General features: G+C 45.3%; 1 protein-coding gene across 6 annotated transcripts in view; it reads right to left on the bottom strand.

The window, feature by feature from the left end:
- Positions 1–7,351: 7,351 nt before the first annotated feature.
- Positions 7,352–18,147, bottom strand: part of LOC129828027 (protocadherin-19-like) — a 76,090-nt gene continuing 65,294 nt past the window's right edge. For all 6 annotated transcript variants that reach the window (XM_055889431.1, XM_055889432.1, XM_055889435.1 and 3 more), the window contains exon 5: positions 7,352–10,054. In XM_055889431.1, the coding sequence (XP_055745406.1) occupies positions 9,465–10,054 (590 nt within the window). In that variant the 3' untranslated portion in view covers positions 7,352–9,464. The remainder of the gene's footprint in view (positions 10,055–18,147) is intronic.

Here is an 18,147-nt window from a genome sequence, read left to right as displayed (position 1 = left end):
TGCTTACCAACAATGCAGTTCAAGAAGTAGAGTTAAGATAATATTAACAACAAAATAAGAATAACGAGAGTATATACGGGGGGGGGTGCCGATGCCGAGTCATTGTGTGGGGGTACAGGCTAGTCGAGGTAATTTGTACACGTAGGTAGGGTAAAGTGACTATGCATATATAATAAACAGCGAGTAGCAGCAGTGTAAAAACAAAGGGGGGGTGTCAATGTAATTTGTCCGGGTGGCCATTTGATTAATTGTTCAGCAGTCTTATGGCTTGGGGGTAGAAGCTGTTAAGGAGCCAATTGGTCCTAGACTTGGCGCTCTGGTACCACTTTCCGTGCTGCAGCAGAGAGAACAGTCTGTGACTTAGCTGACTGGAGTCTTTGACAATTTATTTGGCCTTCCTCTGACACTGCCGAGTATATAGGTCCTTGATGACAGGGAGCTTGGCCACAATGATGTACTGAGCCGTACGCACTACACACTATAGCGCCATACGGTCAGATGCCGAGCAGTTGCCATACCAGGCGGTGATGTAACTGGTCAGGATGCTATTGATGCTGCAGATCTCTTTTAGTATCTGAGGACTCATGCCAAGTCTTTTCAGTCTCCTGAGGAGGAAAAGATGTTGTCGTGCCCTCTTCATGACTGTCTTGGTGTGTATGGACCATGATAGTTTGTTGGTGCTGTGGACACCAAAGAACTTGAAACTTTCGACCCGCTCCACTTTAATCCCGTTGATGTTAATGGGTGCCTGTTCGGCCTTCCTTTTCCTATAGTCCACAATCAGCTCATTTGTCTTGCTCACATTGAGAGAGAGGTTCTTGTCCTGGCACCACATTGCCAGGTCTTTGAGCTTCTCTCTATAGGCTGTCTTGTCGTTGTTGGTAATTAGGCCTACCACTGTTGTGTCGTCAGCAAACTTAATGATGGTGTTGCAGTCGTGGGTGAACAGGGAGTACAGGAGGGGACTAAGCACACACCCCCGAGGGGTCCCAGTGTTGAGGATCAGCATGGCAGATGTGTTGTTGCCTACCCTTACCACCTGGGGGCGGCCCATCAGGAAGTCCAGGATCCAGTTGCAGAGGAAGGTGTTTTAGTCAAAGGGTCCTTAGCTTAGTGATGAGCTTTGAGGGCACTATGGTGTTGAACGCTGAGCTGTAGTCAATGAACAGCATTCTCACGTACGTGTTCCTTTTGTCCAATTGAGATTGCATCATCTGTTGCGGCTGTATGTGAATTGGAGTGGGTCTAGGGTTTCCGGGATGATGTTGCTGATGTGAGCCATGACCCGCCTTTCAAAGCACTTCATGGCTACCGATGTGAGTGCTAAGGTGCAATAATCATTTAGGCAGGTTACCTTCGCTTTCTTGGGCACAGGGACTATGGTGGTCTCCCTGAAACATGTAGGTATTACAGACTCGGTCAGGGAGAGGTTGAAAATGTCAGTGAAGACACTTGCCAGTTGGTCCGCGCATGCTTTGAGTACACTTCCTGGTAATTGGTCTGGCCTGCGGCTTTGTGAATGTTGACCTGTTTAAAAGGTCTTGCTCACATCGGCTACGGAGTGCGTGATCACACAGTCGTTCGGAACAGCTGGTGCTCTCATGCATGCTTCAGTGTTGCTTGCCTCGAAGCGAGCATAAAAGGCATTTAGCTCGTCTGGTAGGCTCGCGTCAATGGGCAGTTAGCGGCTGGGTTTCCCTTTGTTGTCCGTAAAAGTTTACAAGTCCTGCCGCATTCGATGAGCGTCAGAGCCGGTGTAGTAGGATTCAAACTTTGTCCTGTATTGACACTTTGCCTGTTTGATGGTTCGTCTGATGGTGTACCGGGATTTCCTATTAGCATCTGGATTAGTGTCCCGCTCCTTGAAAGCAGCAGCTATAGCCTGTAGCTCGCTGTGGATGTTGCCTGTAATCTATATATTCTGGTTAGGATATGTATGTACCGTCACTGTGGGGACGATGTCGTCAATGCACGTATTGATGAAGCCGGTGACTAAGGTAGTATACTCCTCAATGCCATTGGATGAATCCCGGAACATATTCCAGTCTGTGCTAGCAAAACAGTCCTGTTGAGTAGCATCCGCGTCATCTGACCACTTCTGTATTGAGCGAGTCACTGGTACTTCCTGCTTTAGTTTTTGCTTGTAACAGGAATCATGGTCAGATTTGCCAAATGGAGGGCAAGGGAGAGCTTTGTATGCATCTCTGTTTGTGGAGTAAAGGTGATCTAGAGTGTTTTTTCTCCCTCTGGTTGCACATGTGACAAGCTGATAGAAATTAGGTAAAACGGATTTAAGATTAACTGCATTAAAGTCCCCGGCCACTAGGAGCGCCGCTTCTAGAAGAGCATGCTCTTGTTTGCTTATGGCCTTATAAATCTTGTTGAGTGCGGTCTTTAGTGCCAGCTTTGGTTGGTGGTGGTAAATAGATAGCTATGACTAATATAGATGAGAACTCTCTTGGTAGTGTGGTCTATAGCTTATCATGAGGTACTCCACCTCAGGCGACCAATACTTCGAGACTTATTTAATATTAGACATCGCGCACCAGCTGTTTTTGACAGACACACACCCTCGCCCCTTGTCTTACCAGACGGATCTGCTCTGTCCTGCCGATGAATGGAGAACCCAGCCAACACTATATTATCCGTGTCGTTGTTCAGCCACGACTCGGTGAAACATAAGATGTTACAGTTTTTAATGTCCCATTGGTAAGATAGTCTTAATCGTAGATCTTCCAGTTGATTTTCTAATGATTGCACGTTGGCCAAAAGATGTATGGTAGTGGAGGTTTACTCACTCGCCTCCGGAATATCACAAGGCACCCCGACCTCTTCCCCCCAGCAAAACGGTATCCACCAAGCACCGCTATTTCTTTGGTCACACAAACGACTGGAGAGGCGTTTTATCCAATGTGTGTATTTGTTTGTATCTGATCTTGAGGTGTGACAAATGCAGTAAATGAAATACCTCCCAAATTAAATGTTTAATTGTTAATATCTTCTAAAACAACATGGGGAATATGTTAATTTGAATTGAATCCTTGTTTTATTACTGAACTATGGAACATGAATTGCATCATTCAAATCAAGAGTGTATCCCGAAGTTGTTGGGTTTATTTGATCCCCTCGCCACACTCAAAGTCACCCTCTGAGTTTCGTTAGTTACACGTGACAACGGAGGGCCCTCCAAACGAGTTGGTAGGGGTGAGGGGCAGGTTTGGGATTCATCGCATTAGCTTTAGATCTGTGATCATTTTTTGTGTAATAGAATGGTTGCCAAAAAAGAGCGAGAACGTGGCGTTGTTTTTCTTTGTCCTTGATAAGGCCCAACATCTACTGTCCTTCTTTTGGTCATGGCTGAGTTCCTTCTCTCCTGGTTGTGGTTGGTGGAGCTCCAGCTGAGATGTGACTAGAGAATTAAATAAGAGATGTGGGATGGGAAGCGCCTGAAGTAAAGCCGGAGCAACACCTAATGAGTTTGGCAATTGAGAAGCGGAGAAGAAAGCACATTAAACCTTTGATATTTATGGCCCAGACACCTCCCCAAAACAACTTATGGAGCCACTGGTATTCCACTGTTGACTGGCAGCAGCTTTTAAGTCAGCTTGAATAGCTGATGCATTTCAATGGACTAAATGCCTCCATTGTCCAGAGCTGAAGACAAACGTGAGGTCTACACCCCTTTTTGTCTCTACAAAAGCATATATACTGTATTCATGATCCCTAATTCAGTCCATAATTCATGTGTCTGACCTGAGATCTGATGTTGCTTTAGTGGCAACTCAAGCCTTTGCTATTTGTCCCTCTGCAGGAGAAGCAGCTGCAGTTCCTTTTGAAAGAATGAGGTCGGTGCAGAAATGGAGATCGGTGGCCGTGATTGGGGAAGGGAGGAGGGGGAGGCTGGCGCACCCAAAAGGACAGGCGACAAACTGTTTTGTATTGGAGGAATTTTGGGCTGTCGAAGGTGGTGCCCCCCTCTACAGTGCATGGCTGTGTCAGAATTAAATCATTTTAATTGTTCAATGATTTCCCCTCTGGCAATTTCACTAAATGATAATTGAAACATTAATAGGACGTGTGTCCCGGTAACCTTTGATATAAATCTCTGCGCCGTAATGGGGGACAATTCACCCTGACCAATGGGAATCAGAAGTAATTAAATATGAGACAAGTGCCATTTGGGGATGGCTTAAATTACAAATACGGCTAACGATTTGCAAATACAGCTAATAAACTCGGGACTCGGTTGATAGAAAAGGGCACTTTTTTCAAACACGGCTGTGAGTCTGTGTGTGTGCATGTGTGGATGTGTGCTATTGTATTGTGCTACATACTGTAGCTTGTTTGTAATGGTAAAAATATACGCTGAGTGTACAAAATAATAGGAAAACCTGCTCTTTCCATGACAGACTAACCAGGTGAATACAATGACCCCCAATAGGGGCCCCAAAAGGTCCACAGACGATGCAATCGCCATCACACTGCACACTGCCCTTCCCCATCTGGACAAGAGGAATACCTATGTAAGAATGCTGTTCATTGACTATAGCTCAGCATTCAGCACCATAATACCCTCCAATCTCATAATTAAGCTTGAAGCCCTGTGCAATTGGGTCCTGGACTTCCTGATGGGACACCCACCAGATAGTGAAGGTAAAACACAACATCTCCACTTCGCTGACCCTCAACACTGGGACCCCACAAGGGTGTGTGCTCAGCCCCCTTCTGTACTCCCTGTTCACCCATGACTGTGTGGCCATGCACGCCTCCAACTCAATCATCAAGTTTGCAGAAGACACACAGTAGTAGGCTTGATTACCAACGATGACGAGACAGCCTACAAGGAGGAGGTGAAGGCTCGCAGAGTGGCTTGTCAGGAAAATAACCTCTCACTCAATGTCAACAAAACAAAGGAGATGATTTTGGACTTCAGGAAACAGCAGAGGGAGCACCCCCCTAACCACATCGACGGGACAGCAGTGGAGAAGGTGGAACGATTTTTATTACGTTTCTCGGCGTACACATCACTGACAATCTGAAATGGTCCATCCACACAGATAGTGGGTGAAGAAGACGCAACAGCGCCTCTTCAACCTCAGGAGGCTAAAGAAATTTGGCTTGTCACCTAAAACCCTAACAAACTTTTACAGATGCAAAATTGAGAGCATCCTGCCGGGCTGTATCACCGCCTGGTATGGCAACTGCATTACCCACAACTGCAGGGCTCTCCAGAGGGTGGTGCGGTCTGCACAACGCATCACCGGGGGCAAACTACAACACCCCAGGACACCTACAGCACCTGATGTCACAGGAAGGCCAAAAAGATTGTCAAAGACAACAACCACCCAATCCTCTACCTGTTCACCCTGCTAACATCCATAAGGCGAGGTCAGTACAGGTGCATCAAAGCTGGGACGAGAGACTGAAAAACAGATTCTATCTCAAAGCCATCAGACTGTTAAACAGCCATCACTAACACAGAGAGGCTGCTGCCTACATACAGACTTGAAATCATTGGCCACTTTAATAAATGCAGCACTAGTCACTTTAATAATGCCACTTAATCATGCTTCCATATGTTGCATTACTCATCTCTTAGACACAAGTCCCGAATGGCGCAGCGGTCTAAGGCACTGCATCTCAGTGCAAGAGGCGTAACTACAGCCCTTGGTTCGATTCCAGGCTGTATCACATCCGGCTGTTATTGGTAGTCTCAATTGTGGCGCACAATTGGCCGAGGTAGGCTGTCATTGTAAATAAGAATTTGTTCTTAACTGACTTGCCTAGTTAATAGAAAATATTTAAAAATAAACTTCATGGAGTAGGCCATTCAATGAGTTGGCCTGATGGTACCCTCTGGTGTCATCAGCCTCCTCCATGCTTGAGGAACAATAGAGGCGCAATAGAGAACAAAGAAGAAAGCCCTCCCACCCTGCTGTCAGAGGACACCAAAAATGTAGATGTCTTTTGTTAAGTAAATCGGTTGATGAATGAGCTGAAAAGGATACTGGAGTAGGACTGTAGATGTGAAGAACCCAGGGGTCTAAACAGTATTAGAACAGCATGAATCATCTAAATGAATGGGGGCAGGGCTACTGCTAGCATGCTACTGCCTGTGACGTAGGGGAGGAAAAGTGAGCTGGAGGAAACCAGATTCTCCTAATAGATTAATGGGACTGTAAGAGAGTACGTTTTAAACTACTTTCATGTTGGCTTGACCAGAGGGTAGAGAGGCAATGGCAAATTAACTAGAGAATATAAAAACGACCCCGCTCGCCATACTTATCTGCGAGGGCAGCTGTGTGGCATCAATTTTATCCCCATGCTTTGGGGGTTCTTTTCTTTGTCTCCTCCTCCTCCTCTTCCATTAAGCTGTAGTTGTAGAATGTCTCCTTGTCAACCTGCATTTTCTCATTTGGAGCATCAATCCATTACAACTCGCCCAAGGGAGTCATCTGCACCTATGGGGGAGGTGAAGAGTGGAAGCACCATTGAGTGAATATGTCAAGGATAGAGAAAGAGTAGGAGTGGCAGATGAGTGAGGTCCTGACATAGCTTTTCACTTATTTCATAGCTTCAGGCTCTTCAGTGCATCAAAGGCAACTAATCAATTAATAAGGTTTGTAAGGAGAAAATACTGTCAAAAGGATATTATGTTGCTGGGTACGAATGTGCATTACTCACTCACCTAATGCAAAAGGAATGGCAACGCAAGGCTTCACATGCCTCAATGTCTGTTTCGTGACATCTAAGGAGGAGTTGGTGAATGTTAAATGCCTCTAAAATGGCATGGGTGACCCACTCCTGCAAATGAAAAGGGCTCTGCCATTAGAAATGGACACTTTGGCTGGAGCAATCCCAAAAGACTGGTTTGCTTTGCAAGCTTGAGGTGTATCTACCGTCCGTCGCCTTATAATGGTGGGCCTTCCTCATTTATTTCCTCAAATTATTCAATCAAAATATTTAAAAAAAACTGCCTGAAATGCTAATTGCGACCAAAGCCTGAACAGAAACTATTAATTTCCATGTTATCATGATAAATATAATAGTCATCACTCTATGCACGAGCATGACATTTTCAAGGAAGGCTTCCAGACGATATTAAGATCACATTATAGATTTGAACGAATTATGGTAAGACAAAATGATAATAAAGAAATGGATCATTGCAATATGCTGGGAGGCTGTCATGCTCATTCATTTACAACAATGCGCACACACACTCTCGTATCGTCACAACACACATATATGTCATTATGAGCTATTTGATGGTCATTTTGAGGAGTGTTAATCAAAGACGACTTTCCTTCTCATACTGTACATTCAGGAAAAACAAGGAAACAAAGTGGAGAACATTTAATAGTTTAATAATAAGCTGCTGTATACATTCAGTGATTATTCAGATTTTCATGTTGCCAGAAGCCATGGGGTGAGACCAGCAAAGACATTCAGCTACAAGATCTATTTCGTTGTACGCAAATGTGTCCTTTTTTTCATTTACAATTTTCCATGTTGTACATAGTTTAACTGCAAAGCAACTGAAAACCGCATTGCTGATTTGCAATACGGTTCTTCAAAGACCTTAACTTCCTTCAAACGTACAATTCCCACCAAATCTGTTTTGGTTGTGATTGTAAGATTTGACTTGTTCTTAATTATATTTTCAAACCCAATTCAAATGAGATGGTACCTGATGACACAACAGTTGAGCATTCCTTCATCCTTAGTCTCTTACTTGAAGTGTCAACAGGGTCCTTACTCTGGTTCGTATCACTAAGGCCAGTTCCGTGGTGAGGAACTTACAGGGAACCTTAGTCCAAAAACAGACACAGAAATAGTTGGAATCATCTCAATAGCTGAAAAAAACTATCTTAAACCTCTTCATCTCACTTAAATAAATTAAGCGGTCTTTAAGGTTTTGTTTGTGTCCTTTTTGGTTCATTTTGCTATCTTATTCAAAGTTCAACTGGCACACTGCTGTTGCTGCTGAAATTGCTTTTTTTGTTTTTACATTTTCTATTTGCCCACACAAAAACTTCATGGCACAAGAACTGACCAATAAGAAACTCTTTACAACAAGGTAGACTGCAAGTCAACAGTTGCCAGGGGTAACACAGTAAACAAAAGAATCCAAGTTCATTTCAAAAATAAAAAAGAATCATGATCAATAAAAAAGCAAAAATAAATGAATCAACAAAAAGCCCGTTAATTTCAAGTTTAACTTACTGATAAAATAACTAAAATAACTACACAGCATTAAATATTCTCATTATACATTTTTAAATTATTTATAAAATATATTTTGGCATATTTTTTTCTTTTTGTGTTTGTGTAACAAACGCTACCGTAGCTTCAGCTGAACACCGATGTTTATTATTATTATTTTTTACTCTCGAAACAAAACATTAAAGGGATTGTCACATAACAACAGGTTATTAAAAATGATACTAGTATACCCTATACAGAGGTTCACATAGCAAGACGTGAGTGACGATCCCTCTATTCTAGCCCCATAGTCAAAACTCAGAAAAAGTACAAGACCAGAGCACAAAGTTCCCAACTGTGCTCCACTGGCTACAATCAAGATTGGGCACAGGAGATTTCTAAAGCAATGTTTTTTCCCCCCTCTCCCATACATCTCGGTCGTGACGGAAGTGCCTGGGCAGATAGCGAGTTCATTTAGCTCCATCGGTGATAAGCCATAAATACTGTTCCCCCCCCCTTCCATTCCTATCTCCGTCTTTACGACTGAGCACTGTTCAAGACGCGCATGGAGGCAATGGTTCAAAGAAGAACAATCCTGTGTACGTCTGTCTGTTGCCATCTGTTGCGCTGTGGTGAGCTCACTCTACAAAGGAAACAACAAGTTGATTTGACAGCCCGATCCAAACTGCAAACCAAATGAAGGCAATCTCAGTTAGTGATACAAAAAAGTTCAAAAGGCATAACTGTACTTTTATATCTGTCAGTGTAGGTGTCCAATCCACAAAAATCCGAACGGTGCCAGCCTCGGCGGGGAAAGAGGCCGAATCCGGCCGAAGGGGCACGATTGGGCATGTCACACAGTCAACAGTAACCTGCCTGTCCACTGGCTGCAGACGGGGTGAGCAGCAAACAAACGGAAAAGCAAACAAGAAAAGTACTGCGACTACAACAAAGCCACATCCAAGGCCTTCACTTTTCTTAAGGAACACAACACAAAGCTCAGCATATTCCAGTACGGTTCCATATCTGGGCTGTGTCAGAACTGGTCGTTAGGTACTGTATACTATGCTCAAGATGTCTCTCTTTCTTTCTTTCTTTTTCTTTCTTTCTTTCTTTCTTTCTTTCTTTCTTGCCTCAACTTGAGTTTCTCCTGCGTACACACAGCTATGGCGGAGTATATATATACGTGTTGGTTTATAGTGTGTGTGTGTGTGTGTGTGTGTGTGTGTGTGTGTGTGTGTAGGCTCCCCTGAGGCCCGTTAGAGCACAATGTCCTTCAGGCGCTTGCTGCTGGGAGACTCCTTCTCAAGATGGCCGCTGTCGTGGAGGAGCGTGTTGATCTCCCGGACGGCCGGCTCGCTGTCCTTTCCCTCGGGCTGTCGCAGCATGCTGTGGTTGGCGATGCGCTCAGCGTCGCGGCACTTGAGCGTGTTGTAGCCGGATGGCGCTTTGGCCAGCGGGCTTTTCAGGTGCACAGGGGAGGTGATGGGGCTGGCTGCCTCGCGCCCGTTGCCTGCCTCGCGCACAGCGCCGCCGTTGGCCTTGGGGCTGTATGCCTGCGACTCCATCACTGTCCGCTTGTTGCCCTTTAGCTCGCCCCGCTCTGGGTCCTCTGGGCCGTCCTTGCCGAAGGTGGCAAAAGTCCGTTTGATGGTGCCGGTGCCGCAGTCCTCGTAGTGGGGCACATCCACGGTGGTGGCCTCGATGGACAGGGCAATGACGTTATTACGTGGGTGGCCATGCTCGGGAGACTTGCCACGGGCTGGGCCGGGCACACGGGGCATCCAGCAGCGGTCCGAATGGCCCAGGATGCGACACTCGTCCTGGCAGTGGAAGCCTTCGCCTGAGTCTGCAGAGAGGGGGAAGAAGGGGGGGGGGGGGGGGAATCATTAGGTTTGTCTGTTGAACTGGCCTATTTTCCAGCGCTTTAACTCATTCACGCTTTGCTTTCATGGATTTCACCATGGTTTGTTTCTGGTACTTTCATCTTATTGAAAGGTGTCAGAAACCTGGAAAAAAAATGAAGAAAAGTTTGTGTCAGCCCCAGTTTATATTTTTCGTTGGTAATTTGCTTTCTCTTTCATGTATGGCGTTTCTGCCATCTACACAAGACTCTTCTCCTGCTGCCTTGCCGTTGCTTCCAGACGACTAGAGATCTGCACGTTTGAGGCACTTTTAATGCGCCAATTATAGGACGTATTATTAAATCAAAAGTTCATTTCCAGCTCATGCACCATCAGGTTTTCTATAGCAACACTTGATGAATGCCGGGGTTTAAAAAGTGCAATGAGATATTCCCACGAAGAGAGACAGCAGCCACGTTGCCATATTGGTGCCTAGTTCATCTAGCTCAGTCTCTGTCATCTGGCACCAAGTTATAAATATATAATGATGCTTAAATGCTGAAAAAAATATTTGGCTGAGTCTGCATAACTGCATATCCTTTGTGTCAAATGGAAGGGCTTTCAAGACGATTTTTGTAACAGTATAAAAACAATTTTAAAAAAGCCAAGCGCTCTAGTTTTGAGCTGTCGTCCTCTTTTCTGTCGTTTTGTTATCTAAGTGAAAATTGTCTGTAATTTTGACATGACCTTTCTTTTTTAAGATGTTTTTTTTTTGTATCCATATGCCAGTCGAGTGAGTTCTGGATGCTGAGGCCTTTTGAATCCATACATTCATTATTGGCCATCTGGACAGATAACCTAACAAGGGCACATGTAAGATGCCGTGTTTACGAATCCCATCAAAGAGTGTGAGCCTCTCACCAAATCACACACCCATCACAAAGCAGGCAAAGGATGGCTTTATACTGACATGTGAAGAGCAAGTTCTGTTATGAGATTGAAAAGGATGTTTGTGGATAAGTGGCATCTCACTACAATCGCACTCGTGAAAAAAGATTGAATAACATCTACAGTAGAGCTACCATGCTAAAGCTCAAATATACACAGTCATTCATCTTAACCATTCACAATGCCACTGCTGTGCCTCCGAGTTCTCTCTGTTGGCCTCTCAGCCTTGTAAAAGAAACTAACACGCAGATGTTCAGTGACCACATTTCTAAGCCTCCCGATTTGGTCCTCGCCTCCTAAGGGCAAGGGGCCCTCCTCCCACACGAGAGGCCCAAGGTGACAAGAAGGGATTGTGGGTAGGAATTGCCGCGCGCCACACATTTACATCTGGTACTCGCAGCTTGACAGATCACCTATTTAAAATCACTAATTACTGTTTTCTTCCCCTCTTTTCTGCACTCTGAGGAACACCCCTGCTTTGGGCAATCAGATCGATATTTAAAGATCGCGTTCCAGGGTCAAGGCTGCCGGAACTGTCTCCCTCTTAAACTGTGATCCTATGAGATTGAAAGATGACTGAATGGCTGGCTGACTTGCTAACTGGCTGGCTGGGTTCGTGGGCCATTTAAACCATGCTATGGCTGATCTCAGTATAGGATTACGTGGGTTTGCTCAAGGCCAGGGACAGTGGAGCTCAAGAGGCCAAGCGGGCAGCCATGACCATGGGTGACCGACGTCAATTCCATCATGAATGTTTCATGGAAGGGCTGTGCTGAAGGATTACCTTGAGCTTTGCAGTGTATGTGTGTGTGTGTGTGTGTGTGTGTGTGTGTGTGGGGGGGGGGGGGGGGGGGGGGGGGGGGTTGTGTACCCTGACGCATATTGCCTGTGTCTGCAATATGCACACAGACACCACACACAGACACACACCCTCCCTCCTTCCCTCTCTTCACACGCTTGTCCATACACACTCCCGCCCACACACTCTGATGTGCACAGGGGAACATGGCGAAATTAAAATGGAATAGAAAATAAAGCTCTGGATCGACTCTGGTGGCTCAAATTTAGTATGTAATTACCAGGGCCTGTGAACACACACAAGACTACATCTTGAAAGGGGCTTTTCATCACCTAAAGTCAATGTTATCACCATGGAAACGAGTGGTTGAGCTTTACCATTATCCATACTGCTCTCTGTGGCAGAGACTGGCTATAGAGCACCTGGCATATTGTACAATCCCATTCTCCTCTTCAGAACTTCTGCTCTCCTATGAGGATCTTCCTCCTTTTCCAGGGTAGCTAGATTTAACTGAAAGATCTCAGGACACAAAGATGACATATTTAAAGCCTATGCTTTATACTGAGCCATCCATGCAACATGCAGTGAATATACCCTTTCTCACCCACTTCCTTTAGGGGACCTCTGGAGAGAGAGAGCGGTTCTGTTGCAAATGACATCGTTCTGAAAGCCGGAGCGCTATTAACGAAACGTTCACATCCTGACTCCGCTTAGAGGTTCACAACACAAGCAGATGTCATTCTCAAAGGTCCCCCCGAAGACGACAAAACAACATTGAAAAGAAAGAAAAATTAAGAAGAACGACGGGTCTTCGGTCGACCCCTGACAAAGCCGAATCTTGTGGGGGGGGGGGAGCTAAATCTAATGCTCACAAATGAAGCAATTAAATGCTCTTTATAGCCGGGATCTGAAACGCCACAAGCTGAGAGGAAGAGCAAGAAGGAGGCACCCTCCTGCTGTGAATGCCTATTGAAAGTCATTAGGAAAATAAGCTTGCCAATCAGTTCCATGAAAAAAACTTAAAGTACAGACAGAGCCGTTCGTTCTATATCATTTCCTATCTAGGATTTAATACCTATTAATTACTGAGGGCGCTCCATCGGGAGTCGGAAGCTCGCATGTGTTTTCAATCATTCCAGATTTGAAATAGAAATCGAGTTAAATGGAGAGAAGGGGGAGAAAAAAAATCACAACGATTCAAGTCCCTCAGCACTGCTGACAATTCCGAAATGTTGTGCCTTTTATTCCGCATTGGGGCGTCAACAGAATGCCAAAGGCTTTGGGGAGCACTTTAAATATGTATGCCCTTATAAACGTAACACATAGTGTAGGCGAATAATAAATATTGGCACTTCAAATGCAAAAGCCAAAATCTCCCGGTAGATATCGCCTGTGTTTTACATAGAATAACATTGGTTTACATCAGCATGAAGAAGAGCCCACCTGTTCCCCCTCGTTCCTGCTTTCTCTGCTGTATTCATTCACTTGGAGCTCGGCTTATTCAGCCACGTCACTTTCTGCCCCCTTCCTCATTCACGGGAATGTGTCACAGCCTTAGGTCACGGCAGATAGGAGGTCAGCGGGTAGCTCTTTGAGCCTGGCACAGCCATCCCTCAGTGTACCGTTGCTAGCAGACCTTTAACGATCCACCATAGTTGCGCACCCGGAGGTGCTATTTGTTTGTGGCTAATGTCGCAAAAGTGAGAGAGTCGGCTAAATTAGCAAACGGCTGAGGACGAAATTGCCTAACAGTGAGCACAAAAGGGGAGTATTTTGCTCATATGTAGAAAAGACTCTACCCCCAAAACTCAGAGCTTGCGCCAGCAATCTGTTGTCTTGTTTGGCAGGGTAATATGCTTTCACTTGGAAAACAAACACTGTTTTCCCTCTAAAAAGTACAACAAGAGAACCTCCAGGTAATCCTATAAAATGAGGGGGAAGACTGTAGAGTAATGTCTTAACGAATGAGGCGGCTTTGACTAGAAAGCCAGGGGTGACTCGATGCAGGCCCAAATTCTGGAGGGTACTCACACTCGGTTTCTATTGGGGGGCTTCATTGCAGCCATGGGGCTGTGAGATTCTCTGTATGACATCATTCAGTCAGTTTGGGTTCTCTGAACTATGAGCCCTAAAAATGATTTAGAGCAGTAAGAGTCTTTAAAAAGTAGTATTAGAAAAAGGTGGATGAGGATATATTCTTAAAGATAATTGTATATAGTCATATACCCTATGGTTAGGACCATGTACCATTTTATTCCACTTTATTTAGCAGTGATTAGTGCTATTGATAATGATTATGATAGCCCAATAATACCGTAACACTGTGCTGCCCCAAAATGAAGAACACTGTCAGACGATACCATGTTGAGATCATTCATCAGACGCTACACTGGCAAACATGATTTGGAGAGATGTTCAACTTTTCATTTATTTCGCCCTCAAAAACTTTACTTTTCTACTGTCACACTGTTTGTTGTTTCACCCCCCCCCCCCCCCCCCCCCCAGTCATCTTCGATATTGGTCTCTGTGTCCAATGGCTGAAACAATGAATTTACAGCTTGTTTGTGTGAGAAGAAAAAAGTGATTGGCTCTGGGAGAACGAAAGACCAAACCGCTATGGCTGATATTTTGTTTTGTCTCTTTCACTTCGCTGCAAGAGTGGTGCTGCCTGTAGATGACTGGTACTGAAATCTGAGCATTTATCCAGCCACTGACCCCTTTATCCTTTAACCCCTTTAATCTTTTACTGCAGTGGGCTAAATCAAGGTAACACAGAGTGATTCTTTGTAGTCTTAAACAAATCTACTTTGAAACAAAGTATACACTTCACACACATGGTTATGGGCATAAAAAATAAGTCACCTGTACCATGTCAGATATAGAGTTGAAATGTATTCCATTTTGAGTTTATATCCCAATATTACACTATATACATCACAGAAGATTGTCTATGTCAAAAGGTTTTGTTATATTTCAAAGACACATAGACAAAGACATAGACATATTAATGAGGAAATTGTGAAAAAATATGAATACCATTCCACCCATGAGGCCAAAGAGGGTGCTTATGGTCATTGACTGCAGGAAAAGGCTACGGACAAGGCTGGTGGCAGGCCGCCTTTCCGAGTGACATCACTCCTCATGCACCACAACAAAGCCCACACGTTGCTGCACTTGAGGTGCCAGTCCCTATCTGTGACAGTGGAATTGCTGTTTTGTAATTGCTCTCCATATTCGTTTTCCATTCTACCAGCCAGAGACTAAATTACCAAGATTACATCTAATTTGTCCCACAGTCTCTCAATGCTCAACTGCTGATGCAGAAGCTCCCTCAGCAGAAAAATCTGAGAGAGACATTTCAGAAATGGGGAACTAGGAATTTAGTGTCTGTGTGGTTGCTTGGTGCTAGAGCTAAGTTGAATTCTCAGGCAACCCTGGACTCTGCTGAAAACCTGGGTTGTGTATATTAGGCACCAAATAAAAGAAAAGGGACTGAAACAATGATGTATGCACATTTTCCATTTGCAAAATGTTTAAACCCTGTGCCCCAATGAACACAATCCTGATTAACTTGGTCATGGCTTACCCAGGCATAGTGGGTCAGGGGCTTTACAGTCTGGTCATGCTTTAGCTAGCTCTAACGCTATTTGCCATCCACTATTACTGGGCTTGAGCGGGGCCAGCCCTGCCAGTGAGGCAGCCTCCTTCCACTACAACCCACCAGGGAGAGTCCAAGCGCTGCTGTCATCCCAGCCAGCCAATTCAGTCGGCCGGTGCCATTAATCAGCCATGAGCCCTGGTTCCTGCGGGAGTGCAAGATGGAGTGTGATGGTCTTGTTTTTACAAACATTGGAGGGGCATCCTTACCGTGCCGTGCAAGCCCATCATTCTCCCAGCACCGCCACAGCAGCCGAGGCCTTTCCATCCACTGCCTCCTACTCCCAACAGCATCTGGTTCACTCAACCGCCTTCCTCCTCCCAACCGCGAGTCTATCCCTCCTCCCCATCCACGCTTCTCCCTCCCTCTTCCTTCCTCTCAACTTGTCTCTTGTCTTCTCTCGTCTTACATAAAGCGCATCACTTTTATTAAATCTACCCTTCTTCCCAAAAATCTCTCTCTTTTTTTGGTGTCGTTATCCGACCCCTCCAGACTTCCTTCTCCTCTCTTCCTCTCATCCTCTTTACCGTCAGTCAGATTATTAATTATGGAGGAAATTAGAGTCGCTGGGAAGCCGTGTTAAGACTGTCATACGGATGGGGAACTGAGAGAGCGGGGGGCCCTAAGCTGCCTCCATTTCGGAGCATTAGTACCAGTAAATTTATCAGGGAAGTGATTTGCTATCTAGTCCATCGAGCGGCTGGGTGTGTGTCTGACAGGCCAGTCTCTTCCGTGAAGGCCCTGGCTGTGTGATTCGTTGGCGGCTAACGTAAACTGACAGGCTTTCTTATATCTCTGGTCAACACCACCAACCACTACCCTCACCGCCTGTTTATTTTACAAGTACCACTGTCATTAATTACTTTAAAGCTAAACTTTAAATCATGCCAAATTCCAGAGAACGTTTTTCCTCCCTTCTCCAACCACCCCTTCTCCTCCTCCCTCCATTCTCCCCCTCGCTCTCTGTTTTGCTGCCCCATCAACTCCTGGCGCGTGTGCATTCCATCGCAGGTTCCTCTTTTTTTAAAGAATGAATCTTCAAACTGGTGCTGACAAACAATGCGATGGCTTCTAAATTGGTACAAACAGCATATGTTTAACAGCTGTGTAACTGCAACGGGGAGAAGAGAATCGTTTTTTTTTTGCTATGCTGTTTTCATAAATCACTTTGACCAAAACACTGCAGTAGGCAGCGATGACAAAGGCAGAAGTGGCGAGCCAATGGACTGCTTTATATAGTGGTAACGAACGTGAGCTGGTTGTCATTATGAAATATGCCCAAGTGGGCTGGCGGGAAGTTTTTTCCAAGTGCCCTGGCAGGCGACTAATTCTATTTTCCTGGGAGGCACCTTTCCTCACCCTATCAAACAGTGGCTCTATTTAGGAGATATAACCATCAATGGCAACTAGAGGTCACAGAAGCCTGGTTAAAGGTTCTAAAAATGCCATCGCTGGCTCCAGGGGCTCAGCCTTTACTGGGAACATGGCGTAGGGAGATAGGGAATGCTCAGAGGGGCAGGTTTCAAAGTGATCATGACTGATCTTGTGTGAGCTAGTGGGATGTAGGATGTAGGCGGCTTGGATCACAGCGTAATAATTCCTAGGGTGGGAGGGGTCGGCTCACGCCCGAGGCTCTAATTTGACGACAGCCTGACACACACACACACACTCTGCCAGCTCAGGCCAACATATCAACAAGAGTAGGATCTATCCTGGGAAATCCTCAACGCAGTCTGTACTGCATCCTAGGCGACCGGTTAATTAGATGAAGAGTGACACAGGATACCATTCTAGGGGTGCTGCTCACCCACTAACGTGTCCTCCTATTGGCAGACCCTAAAATGAACCTGGCTCATTGCAGGGCCACAACAACAGTGGCACGCACCCCCAGAACACTCAATCCCCATTTTCTCCACAGTCCCAATCCCTGACCTGCCATTGGCTCTCTCATTTCCTCTCTCTGTAATGGCATGGGCAGAGGAAGGAATGACATCTTTAAATACATTGTAACAAATGCTGCATTTCTGCTGTGTTTAAGCTTGACCGAGCTAGCGAGCTAATTTGCTTTGGCAAAAACCCTTGAGTCTGAGAAAGGGATCGAGGAGGGACAAACGCAGACAGTAAATTACATCTGTGATGGGGGAACAGGGACGAGCTGGGCTTTTGGGGTTGAGGGATGGAGAGGGGGGAGTAGGCAGAGGCAGGAAGACGCAAATCCCTTCGACGAGGTAAGCAGGATATAATCATCGCTGAGGCTTTCTACCCATCTCCAGGGAAGCAGTCTTAGCTAAGGAGTCCCTTATGGGACAGTTCTCAAATGAGTCTATTTGTGGAATTTGTAGAACCAGAGTTTGAGTCTGAGAATATTCGAAGAGTAGAGTGGGTAGAAGATGCGCTGGATGCTCTGCCATGTATGACGATAACTTTAAAATGAAATCCCATGTTCAAGAAAGAGCAACACTCCAAAAGGTTTCTTTAAAAAAAGCCACCCCACTCTCACCCCAGTGCTACCATAAACCAATTCCCCTTACATTTTGTATTTTGATTTGCAAGTGTGGTGTTTTATTCACTCAGGAAACCCAACACAATAGCTCAGTTCCCATCTGACCACGAACCCACCTGGACATCCGGCAGCCCGAGTTCAACAAATCAATGTGTCTTCCTCTAAACAGCTGGGCCCAGCATGCCGAGAC

The sequence above is a fragment of the Salvelinus fontinalis genome, chromosome 29 (genome assembly GCF_029448725.1).
Source record: "Salvelinus fontinalis isolate EN_2023a chromosome 29, ASM2944872v1, whole genome shotgun sequence".
NCBI classification, from domain to species: Eukaryota; Metazoa; Chordata; class Actinopteri; order Salmoniformes; family Salmonidae; genus Salvelinus; species Salvelinus fontinalis.
The sequence above is the reverse complement of the archived record's forward strand: the minus strand, read 5'-3'. Positions and strand labels throughout refer to the sequence as shown.